This window comes from Entelurus aequoreus, linkage group LG07 (genome assembly GCF_033978785.1).
Source record: "Entelurus aequoreus isolate RoL-2023_Sb linkage group LG07, RoL_Eaeq_v1.1, whole genome shotgun sequence".
NCBI classification, from domain to species: domain Eukaryota; kingdom Metazoa; phylum Chordata; class Actinopteri; order Syngnathiformes; family Syngnathidae; genus Entelurus; species Entelurus aequoreus.
Window position 1 is genome coordinate 75530104 of NC_084737.1, and position 12515 is coordinate 75542618.

Here is a 12515-nt window from a genome sequence, read left to right on the forward strand (position 1 = left end):
CGTAAAAAAAATAAATCAGTCTGTCCGTATTTCGATTTGTGTGTATAAAAAAAATTTGTTTGTCTGTGTATTCATTCGTGTGAAGCAGGAACCCTGATTGGCTGTCTTTTTACATGTGACTTTTGTGACACCGCTGCAGTGCAAGACTTGTGTGTCTGTGCATCGATCTGAACGATCGTCTGGCTTGTCTGTCTGCAGCTTAAAGGCCTACTGAAATGAATTTTTTAAATTTAAACGGGGATAGCAGATCCATTCTATTTGTCATACTTGATCATTTCGCGATATTGCCATATTTTTGCTGAAAGGATTTGGTAGAGAACATCGACAATAAAGTTCGCAACTTTTGGTCGCTGATAAAAAAAAGCCTTGCCTGTACCGGAAGTAGCGTGACGTCACAGGTTGAAAGGCTCCTCACATTTCCCCATTGTTTACACCAGCAGCGAGTGCGATTCGGACCGAGAAAGCGACGATTACCCCAGTAATTTCAGCCAGGATGAAAGATTCGTGGATGAGGACGTGAGAGTGAAGGACTAGAGTGCAGTGCAGGACGCATCTTTTTTCACTCTGACCGTAACTTAGGTACAAGCTGGCTCATTGGATTCCACGCTCTCTCCTTTTTCTATTGTGGATCACGAATTTGTATTTTAAACCACCTCGGATACTATATCCTCTTGAAAATGAGAGTCGAGAACGCGAAATGGACATTCACAGTGACTTTTATCTCCACGACAATACATTGGTGAAGCACTTTAGCTACGGAGCTAACGTGATAGCATCGAGCTTAACTGCAGATAGAAACAAAAGAAATAAACCCCTGACTGGAAGGATAGACAGAAAATCAACAATACTATTAAACGATGGACCTTTAACTACACGGTTAATGCTTTCCAGCCTGGCGAAGCTTAACAATGCTGTTGCTAACGACGCCATTGAAGCTAACTTAGCAACGGGACCTCAGAGCTATGCTAAAAACATTAGCTATCCACCTACGCCAGCCAGCCCTCATCTGCTCATCAACACCCGTGCTCACCTGCGTTCCAGCGATCGACGGAGCGACGAAGGACTTCACCCGATCATCAATGCGGTCGGCGGCTAGCGTCGGATAGCGCGTCTGCTATCCAAGTCAAAGTCCTCCTGGTTGTGTTGCTGCAGCCAGCCGCTAATACACCGATCCCACCTACAGCTTTCTTCTTTGCAGTCTCCATTGTTCATTAAACAAATTGCAAAAGATTCACTAACACAGATGTCCAGAATACTGTGGAATTTTGCGATGATAACCGAGCTTTTTGTATTGGATACAATGGTGTCCGAATACTTCCGTTTCAACCATTGACGTCACGCGCATACGTCATCATACATAGACGTTTTCAACCGGAAGTTTAGCTGGAAATTTAAAATGTCACTTTATAAGTTAACCCGGCCGTATTGGCATGTGTTGCAATGTTAAGATTTCATCATTGATATATAAACTATCAGACTGCGTGGTCGCTAGTAGTGGCTTTCAGTAGGCCTTTAACATTTCTTTTCTCTATACTCTCCACTAGTCGGCTTGCACCCACTCATGTTATTCTGTATTCAAGTCAACCACATTAGACTCTCATTGACACGCACGCTGAGAAAACTTCATTTGTTCACAGATACTGATAACTTATTTGAAGAAGACAAAATCACTTCTGACCACTAAAGGTACTGCTAAAACATGAACTGTTACTTACAGCAAGTGATGGAGAGAGTGTAATGTGGAGGCGTCAACACAGAATAACATGAGTAAGAGTGGTGTAAGGAGAGACTAAACAACAGGCACCGTGATTGCTGCCAAGGACGTGTGTGGCTTTGCCCGGAAGCATGCATTGCCGTCATTCTGACGTTAGTTTTCCTGACAAAATGAACCATAATAATATGTCTAAATATAGTTTTAGACATATCCAGCTCATAAACTTACAATAAAACATGCTTTTAATTCGTCAATATATAAATTTGCGGCCGTATTTGGTGCAATCCGCTGTATACAGTCCTGCAGTGTTTAGTCTAACACGCTCCCGGCGGCACAATAAACGTAAAAAAATAAAATATACAGAATGATTAAAAAAAACACTAAAATCTTCATTAGCTTTGGACCAACAATTAGGGGGAAAATTGTGACTTTTGTTTGAAGTGTGTCAACCGTAGTGGCTGCCTCCGATGTATTTGTGTCAGGTTCAAACACTGATGACATCTATTAAACAGACAAGAAGCAAGGAATTAAACAGAGACATAATTCAATTTAGCTCTTTGAGGAGAAACGTCTGGGTTGTACTCTTTGCACAGTCTTCCACCACGCTCTGGCAAGAGAATTCTACGCCTCCTCTTTTATTTGGACTTTTTGTGATTACATGGCAACAGCTGTTTCTAAGGGGAGGGGGTCGTAAACAGCCGTTGCCTTTGGTTACAAAACAATTCAAAGAAAAGGTGCCTGGAGGGGGGTCAGATCCTGCTTCCTCTCCGCTTTGTAGATCTCGAGTCATTACAAAATCTTCCTGTGGATTACAATAGATCAAAGAAACCGACACCTTCATGTCGCTTCTCATCCTGCACAGTGGAGCTTTACAAGCCTTTTGATTGGTAAGATCAAAGACAGCTATTGTCTGCTCGCCGGGAACTCATTGAAACACAAAGTTTTGTGATAACTTGGATACAATTATTCTGACAATTTGTAATCACTGTATCATTATGTATTATTCTAACTCATCTTTGTTTTTTGTAACATGCTAACTGCTATGTGAATAGGTGTTCTTTTGTAGTTATTTCCCCATATTTCTGCACAATACCTCAGATATGGTAACAATGGTGAGCAGTAAAGAATATAGAGTGATTTTTGGTCCAGAACATATTTTGCTTTAGTCATTATTGCTGTATTTCTTGCCTCTTTATGTTCTATATTTGTATATGAGATTCCCAGTTCATTTCCCCATCTATTATTACACCCAAAATTAGGTTTCTTTTACTCTCTTAATGTCCGTCTATTTGTATTTGTTTGACCTTCTCTTCGGCTATTACAGAATATAATTATTTTTGTTTTACTGAGATTTAAAGATAGTTTGTTTTGTCAAAACATCTCTTAAATTGATCAATTTCTTATGTTATAATTTGTATTAGCTTACAGTGCAGGCCAAAAGTTTTTACACACCTTCTCATTCAATGCGTTTTCTTTATTTTCATGACTATTTACATTGTAGATCGTCACTGAAGGCATCAAAACTACGACTGAGCACATGTGGAGTTATGTACTTAACAAAAAAAAGGTGAAATAACTGAAAACATGTTTTATATTCTAGTGCAGGGGTCGGCAACCCAAAATGTTGAAAGAGCCATATTGGACCAAAAATACAAAAACAAATCTGTCTGGAGTCGCAAAAAATTAAAAGCCATATTACATGTGTCATGAGATATAAAATGAATTAAGAGGACTTAAAGGAAACTAAATGAGCTCAAATATACCTACAAATGAGGCATAATGATGCAATATGTACATATCGCTAGCCTAAATAGCATGTTAGCATCGATTACCTTGCAGTCATGCAGTGACCAAATATGTCCGATTAGCACTCCACACAAGTCAATAACATCAACAAAACTCACCTTTGTGCATTCATGCACAACGTTAAAAGTTTGGTGGACAAAATGAGACAGAAAAAGAAGTAGCATAAAACACATCCTAGAAAGTCGGAGAAAGTTATACATGTAAACAAACTATACGGTGAGTTCAAGGACAGCCAAAATTAGTAGGACAAAACGGCGCTCGCCAAATACTTGAATCAGTGAAGCATGTTTAATACAAACAGTGTGATTTATAACAATTAGGGAGGTGTGTGTCATGTTTGTCCTCCTACAGAAACCATACTAAAACAAAAAAATAGATTTTTTTCCCCTCTTCTTTTTCCATTCTTCATACATTTTTGAAAAATCTCCAGAGAGCCACTAGGGCGGCGCTAAAGAGCTGCATGCGGCTCTAGAGCCGCGGGTTGCCGACCCCCGTTCTAGTGTCTTCAAAAAAGCCACCCTTTGCTCTGATTACTGCTTTGCACACTCTTGGCATTCTCTCGATGAGCTTTAAGCGCACCTGTGAAGTGAAAACCATTTCAGGTGACCACCTCTTGAAGCTCATCGAGAGAATGCCAAGAGTGTGCGAAAAAGTAATCAGAGCAAAGGGTGGCTATTTTGAAGAAACTAGAATATAAAACAGGGGTGGGCAATTAATTTTTACCGGGGGCCGCATGAGCTACCCGAGCACTGCTGGAGGGCCACATCGACAATATTTCAATTAAATTTTGCTCAATATTATTTTTGATATATACCGTAAGATAAATAATAATAATAATAATAATAATAATAATAATAGTAATACTTCAACATAGTGTGTGTAACAGCATTCCATGACTAATATATATAAATTAACATTAATAATAAATGACAGTAAAATAAGCACACGTATGACTGAGGAGTCATAGTGTAACTTTGTGTGGTGTTTGAGTTGTCCGACTTTTTGTGTGGCCTTAAACGCACCAGTGGTTTAGTGCTATGCGTGTTGGTGACAGATGACAAGTTGGTTTTGGCCTGGTTTGTACGGCAGAAAATGACTAGTTTTTCGAGATAGAATTGTTTTACTCATGTTTTTGGTGTGGTTATGTCCGAATATAAACAGTTTTGCTCAATAAAGTGATCGATATAATTCCTGTCCTCGAAGCATCTCGATAGACGTTACAATAATTGAACGGTGTTCAATTGAACGGTGTTGACGAACACCATTAGGGCCGCTTGTTGTCACTGTCACTCAAAGTTGCATTGCAAAATTCCATAGAATAAATATGTTTATTTTGTTTAGAATTCAGATGGGATTTGATTTGGTGCGCGGCATATATACTTGCTGCGCGCAGCGGACGCTTGAGCAGTGCGCAATTGCGCAGGCACGCACCTTAGGTGAGGGGACGTTGCTTTGCAGTTCATGTCTTGTTGAAAACACGGCATTCCTCATCAACTTTTCTCTTTTTAGCGTCTCGGGTGTAAACCGTGCATCACTTGTCGCTGCATGTGCACCTTCACTCACAGGTTACACACGGACACACGCCCATGAATAATACTTTTCAAAATAAAAGCAGCACAGTTGTATTGCGCGCAGGACATAGATGTTTTTTCAACTTTATTTTGTAATTGCAGTTGTTCACATTCACTCACAATCACGCATACGTCCACACGGAAGTAATACAAATAACGATTTTCAAAACAAAAGCAGCACCGTTGTATTGCACACTCGACATAGATACTTTTTAAAATGTATTTTGTAATTTATAATTGGCCTCACGCGGGCCGGACAGGGACGCACAAAGGGGGCCGCAGAATGCCCAGGTCTGATATAAAACATGTTTTCAGTTATTTCACTTTTGATTGGCAACACTAAATTGGCCCTGGTGTGTGAATGGGAGTGTGAATGTTGTCTATGAGTATTGGCCCTGTGATGAGGTGGCGACTTGTCCAGGTTGTACCCCGCCTACCGCCCGAATGCATCTGGGATAGGCTCCAGCACCCCCGCGACTCCGAAAGGGACAAGCGGTAGAAAATGGATGGTCCTAATAATTATTATTATGGGACCCAAGTGAAACGTGAACTGACCCTGATTCCCTGTCATTCTTAGACACCAGAGGTCAGCGGTATCTGGAAGACCTGGGACGGCCCGAGCGCCAGCGGCTCCTGCAACAACTTAGCCCCATCAGGACTGGATCTGGAGTCCGTCCAGAGGAGCCACACCGCTCCAGAAAGCACCGGCATTCGGATGTACTACAGCCCTCCCGCTGTCCGCCGCATGGAGCACCAAAGAAGGACGCAGGAGGTTAAAGACGGGAAGACGGAGAGAACATCCACGCTGAGCGTCTCTGAGGCGAGCCTGGCGGACCTGCAGCAGCCCTCGTCCTCCTTTTCCTCTTCTTACGAGCAGTGGCTGAGCTCGCTGTCCAAGCAGCACCGAGAGCTGCTGGAGAGCAGGAGTGGATGCACCGCCTCGTCCGACAGTGTCGGCGTGATCGACGACGACGTCGCGCCCTCCGCTGCCAACGGGATGACCTCCTCGCCATTTCACGGCCTGGAAATTGGAGAGATTTCTGCTAACTTGAGCGACGATATGAAAGAGATGACCAACTGTGTACGACAGGCCATTCGCTCGTCATCTCTGGAGAGGAAATCCAGCAAAGAACCAGTGAGTCCGGCTTGGTCCGCCACTTCTTTTTTGAATGCAGAGGCGTTTCTCACCTTCTTTATCAAAGTGACGGCACTTGTGTTACATTATATTCAAGAACGTGCAGACATTGGCTGTGTGCTCACTAGGGATGATGTTTGATAAGAAATTATCGAGTTCGAGCCCATTATCGAATCCTCTTATCGAACCGATTCCTTATCGATTCTCTTATCAATTCCAGATAGGTTGTTGTATATGGAAAAAAACACAATATTTGGTTTAACAAAAGCTCACTTTTATTTTATAAGAAAAAATAAATAAATAAATAAATATTGACTGTTACCCCCCTAAAAAAAAATAAAAAAAATATTGACTGTTGTTACCCAAAGTATATTAAGTGGGATTTTTCAGAAAAACAAATATATACAGTAACACAAAAGCAACCTGTCTCTGTGATCACTATAGGTGTATAAATAATAATATAGTGTTAAATAAAATCAGTCCCTTGGGCACAAAACTGAAAATAATACAGCTCTCCAAAAAGTGCACTTCTGCTGCTATTGGAACATACTATCTACACACACTATGACACTAAGAACACCACAGTCATCAATCAACAATTCTTCTTCCCTTACACGAGAGCGAAGCCTGGCAATAATTGCATATTGCCTGTTCTGCCCTCACTATACGTGTTGAGGTTATACAGCTTGGCAGACCGCTAACAAACAATCGCTTCCGTCAGTCTTCCCCAGGGCAGCTGTGGCTACGAAAGTAGCTTACCACCACCAGGTGTGAATGAATGATGGGTTTTTAACATGAAAAGCGACTTTGAGTACTTAGAAAAGCGCTATATAAATCCCAGGTATTATTATTATTATTATTAATCCAAGACGTCTAATAAAGTTCCAAAGTAGATGAATCCATTTAGGCTCTTTATTGTTGTTGATCTTGCTTTGTCTTTTCCTATCTTTACTTTTGTCTTGCACTGGACTGTTATTTTTATTTTTTTTAAAACTGAAATACACACAATGACAAATGTATAAGTTATGTGATTCAATCAACATACTGAAATGTAATACACAATATGTAAATATTAGCTTCACACAAATATACAGTACTATATATATATATATATATATATATATATATATATATATATATATATATATATATATATATATATATATATATATATATATATATATATATATATATATATATATATATATATATATATATATATATGTATATATATACTTCTGAGTGTTGAAACTATTTTGATGGCTACATTTTAAGTTCTCAAAACATCCATTGAAACCGTGCACAAAAATCGTTTTTCAATAGACATCTTACTATCAAATTGAAACACTTTCCACCTTAATATTGAGTTATATAAACAAGTTAAACAGTTTACTTACAGACTTATCTTTTCCAAGGCTTGTAGGAGCTAACACAACTTGTCTACTTCTCAATTGTCTCATGAACTGAACTGACTCGTCAACCCGGAAGTGCCCAAACTAATGACGCATAGTATTTTCATATCGCCACAAGGTGTTGGTAAGAGTCTACAATCAAATGGGCATAACATTGCCTCCCACAGGGCATTTCCTGTGGGAAGGGATTCATTCTCAGGGATTCGAATAAAGAACCAACTCTTTTTCTTTACTATAGTGGTCTCGATAACAGGTACCGGTTCTCAAAAAGGGATTCGAGTCCGAGGACTCGGTTCTTTTCTTATCGAACAACCGGGTAAACCGGTTTCGAGCATCAACCCTAGTGCTCACACGACTTTGTTTACATCAACTGAGGCAACCGCACGCATGCGCGAGACAGCTTTGCGGCAGAACACGTCACTTTGCAGCCTCATGTGTAATTGTACGTGTTCTGGCAAACTATTTTGTCGCCTCCTGTCTCCTGTACATCAGCAGGTAATTCAAGGTAGGACTAATCTTCTTTAGCAGTGAGGTGCGTTCAGTGGCCCTCTGGAAATAGACTATGTCAGGTCTAAGCACCAAACTATCTATTAGACAGAACAAGAAGCAAGGAGTCCCGCAGAGACAGAGTATAATTTTGCTCATGAGGAGAACGTGTGGGGCTGCACACTCAGTTACAATGTCACCCCACGCTCTGAGGCACAATCCCTGCATCCCCCATTTTATTCAGGAGTTCCCTAGTTAACATCAGGCTGCTTCTAAAGGGAGGGGTCACATATTTTGCGAGCAGCTTAGTAGACACAACACGTGATTATTCAGAATGGAAATGTGCTGAGCCTCGTGATTTCGCCCCGGCTCTGCTTTGTCCGCGTCGCGGTGCCTTATCTTCGTTGAGGTACTTGAGGTCCGTCCTTGGCTGTTTAGCAGGCTGAAAAACAGAAACTGCTGCTGCGAGGCAACTTGCACAAGGCACAAGTTGTGTGCCTTTGCACGAAAAGTTAAAGTTAAAGTACCAATGATTGTCACACACACACTAGGTGTGGCGAAGTTATTCTCTGCATTTGACCCATCACCCTTGATAACCTCCTGGGAGGTGAGGGGAGCAGTGAGCAGCAGCGGTGGCCGCGCTCGGGAATCATTTTTGGTGATTTAACCCCCAATTCCAACCCTGGATGCTGAGTGCCAAGCAGGGAGGTAATGGGTCCCATTTTTATAGTCTTTGGTATGACTCGGCCGGAGTTTGAACTCACAACCTACCGATCTCAGGGCGGACACTCTAACCACTAGGCCACTGAGTAGGTTAGAAAAGAAAAGTACAGCTTCAGCACAATAGATAACAACTATAGCAACGGCCTTTAAGCATAAGAGTTGTGTGATTACTTATATATAGTTATTCTGACACTCTATAAGGTTGTCTTTGAAAGGTCTATCACTGTATGCTACAACTTTATTTAGCTCGATGGTGGGTTATTTTGCAATCATGCTTAAATAAAAAAAAAGTCTCCAGACAGTGTGTAAAAACTAAGACATATTTTAGGTGAAAATTTTCACCTAAAATGGAACATTCTATGGAAACGGAGGTACCACGGTATAAGGAACTACCCCAAATTCATACACGTCCACAGATAAATTGAATGTACCGTATTTTTCGGACTATAAGTCGCAGTTTTTTTCATAGTTTGGCCGGGGGTGCGACTTATACTCAGGAGCGACTTGTGTGTGAAATGATTAACACATTACCGTAAAATATCAAATAATATTATTTAGCACATTCACGTAAGAGACTAGACGTATAAGATTTCATGGGATTTAGCGATTAGGAGTGACAGATTGTTTGGTAAACGTATAGCATGTTCTATATGTTATAGTTATTTGAATGACTCTTACCATAATATGTTACGTTAACATACCAGGCACGTTCTCAGTTGGTTATTTATGCCTCATATAACGTACACTTATTCAGCCTGTTGTTCACTATTCTTTATTTATTTTAAATTGCCTTTCAAATGTCTATTCTTGGTGTTGGCTTTTATCAAATAAATTTCCCCAAAAAATGCGACTTATACTCCAGTGCGACTTATATATGTTTTTTTAAGGGATGTCCGATAATGGCTTTTTGCCAATATCCGATATTCCGATATTGTCCAACTCTTTAATTACCGATACCGATATCAACCGATACCGATATCAACCGATATATACAGTCGTGGAATTAACACATTATTATGCCTAATTTGGACAACCAGGTATGGTGAAGATAAGGTACTTTTTAAAAAAATGAATCAAATAAAATAAGATAAATAAATTAAAAACATTTTCTTGAATAAAAAAGAAAGTAAAACAATATAAAAACAGTTACATTGAAACTAGTAATTAATGAAAATGAGTAAAATTAACTGTTAAAGGTTAGTACTATTAGTGGAGCAGCAGCACGCACAATCATGTGTGCTTACGGACTGTATCCCTTGCAGACTGTATTGATATATATTGATATATAATGTAGGAACCAGAATATTAATAACAGAAAGAAACAACCCTTTTGTGTGAATGAGTGTAAATGGGGGAGGGAGGTTTTTTGGGTTGGTGCACTAATTGTAAGTGTATATGATGTATATGATTTAATATAAAACAAAAAAAAACAAAAAACGATACTGATAATAAAAAAAACAATACCGATAATTTCCGATATTACATTTTTACGCATTTATCGGACATCTCTAGTTTTTTTCCTTCTTTATTATGCATTTTCGGCCGGTGCGACTTATACTACAGAGCGACTTATACTCCAATAAATACGGTAGTCGACCTGACAGTTTTCGAGCTTGTGAGGGCACATTAGTACTGTTACAGAAGGTGCCTGTGTGAAAGTGCTTAGTGGAATGCGAGGCGTGGGTTGTAAAGTCCAACACTTTGACAACTACTACAATGCTACTTTTTGTAGCCTGTTATGTTGTTAATGTCCGACAAGTGTTTTGTGCTGTTGTGTTGCATATTTAGCAGGATGTCACGGGTGATTAAATGCCCGTTCTGCTGTTTTGATGCTTAACTTTTACTTGCTGCATCCTTTCTCTTTTGCAGGCGGTCGGCATGTCCAGCAGGTCCACGCAGACCACGGCTCAGTGTGTCAGCGTTGGGCTTCAAACCGACAACCTCCCCAGCAGCAGAGGCGCAGGTTTCCACTCCAAAGCCTGGTCTCCCCGACCGTCATCTGCAACCACCTCGCCCTTAGCGTCAGCCCGCACTCGGCAGATCTCCACATCTCTGGATAAAGTCCACGGCCGAATCGACAGGCCCTGTTGTTCACCCAAGTTTGGTTCCCCGAAGCTTCAACGTCGCGTGTCCTCCGGTATTTGAACTCCTCTGTAACATCACACTTACAGGTGACGTTCTAGTACGCTCACTGTCGTATCGTCTTCTAGGCTCCACCTCCAGACTTGATGGAGTCCCCCCTCCATCCAGAGACCGCAGCCTGTGGAGCCTCCAGCAGAGGACAATGAGTGGAGGCGGTGGCTCAGCCTGGGCTCGCTCTACCACAACCAGGGACAGCCCCGTGCTCAGCGGCCTCACTGACGGCCTCTCCAGCCTCTTCAGCGTGGTGGAGCATGCTGGAAGCACAGAGTCACTCTGGAGGGGGGATGGAGGTAAAATACTGTAGAGTACATCTTTTTTATTTGAGCCACCCGAGTTATATCCATCTATCTACCTATTTTATACAAAATACACTATGGTATATTGCCAAATGTATTTGGCCACCCATTCAAATGATCAGAATCAGGTGTCCTAATCACTTGGCCCAGACACATGTGTATAAAATCAAGCACTTAGGCATGGAGACTGTTTCTACAAACATTTGTGAAAGAATGGGCCGCTCTCAGGGGCTCAGTGATTTCCAGCGTGGAACTATCATAGGATGATTTAGAACAGAGATGGAGAGCCAGGCCTTCTCGACCAACATCAGTGTGTGACCTCACCAATGCGCTTTTGGAAGAATGGTGGAAAATTCCTATAAACACACTCCGCAACCTTGTGGACAGCCTTCCCAGAAGAGTTGAAGCTGTAATAGCTGCAAAAGGTGGACCGACATCATATTGAACCCTATGGGTTTGGAATGGGATGGCACTTCAAGTTCATATGTGAGTCAAGGCAGGTGGCCAAAAACTTTTGGAAATATAGTGTATATAAGTAAGGGGTTGTTGCCATCACTTTCCAAAAAATTGGGCATTCTTGCTCGTTCTGAGGTCACAAACGCGGACATGTCCATAACTGGAGTCGAGGTTGCTGAGGTTATCAAAAGACTGCTCAGTGGCAAGGTCCTAGAAAAAGATGGGATTTGCCCCGAATACCTCGAGGCTCTGAATGTTGTGGGTCTTTTGTGGCTGACACGTCTCTTCAACATAGCGTGAAAGTCTGTATTGCCAGACCGGGTTGGTGCTCCGGAGGGTGTGTTCCCATTATAGAGGGATCACACTCCTTAGCCTCCCGGGGAAAGTCTATTCCAGGGTGCTGGAGAGGGGAGTCCCGCCGTTAGTCAAGCTTCAGATTCAAATAGAACAATGCGGTTAACGTCCTGGTCGTAGAACACAGGACCAGCTTTATACCCTCACTAGGGTACTGGAGGGGTCATGGGAGTTTACTCAACCAGTCCACATCTGTTTTGTGGATTTGGAGAAGGCATCCGATTGGATTACAGGAGTGCGGGGTTCATGGTATGTTGCTTCGGGCTATTCGGTCCCTGTACAGTCAAAGCAGAAGTCTGGTTCGCATTGCCGGTAGTAAGTCAGACATGTTCACAGTGGATGTTGGACTCCACCTGGGCTGCCCTCTGTCACCAGTCCTGTTCATTATCGTTAAGAGTTTATAGGCGCAGTCAGGATGCG

The 12515-nt window shown here is 41.5% G+C and overlaps 1 protein-coding gene across 1 annotated transcript in view; it reads left to right on the forward strand.

Moving 5' to 3' along the window:
- Positions 1–12515, forward strand: part of LOC133654258 (protein SOGA1-like) — a 232345-nt gene that overhangs the window by 213377 nt on the left and 6453 nt on the right. The window contains 3 exon segments of the mRNA XM_062054484.1: positions 5669–6226; positions 10717–10984; positions 11058–11279. Of these exon segments, the coding sequence (XP_061910468.1) occupies positions 5669–6226; positions 10717–10984; positions 11058–11279 (1048 nt within the window).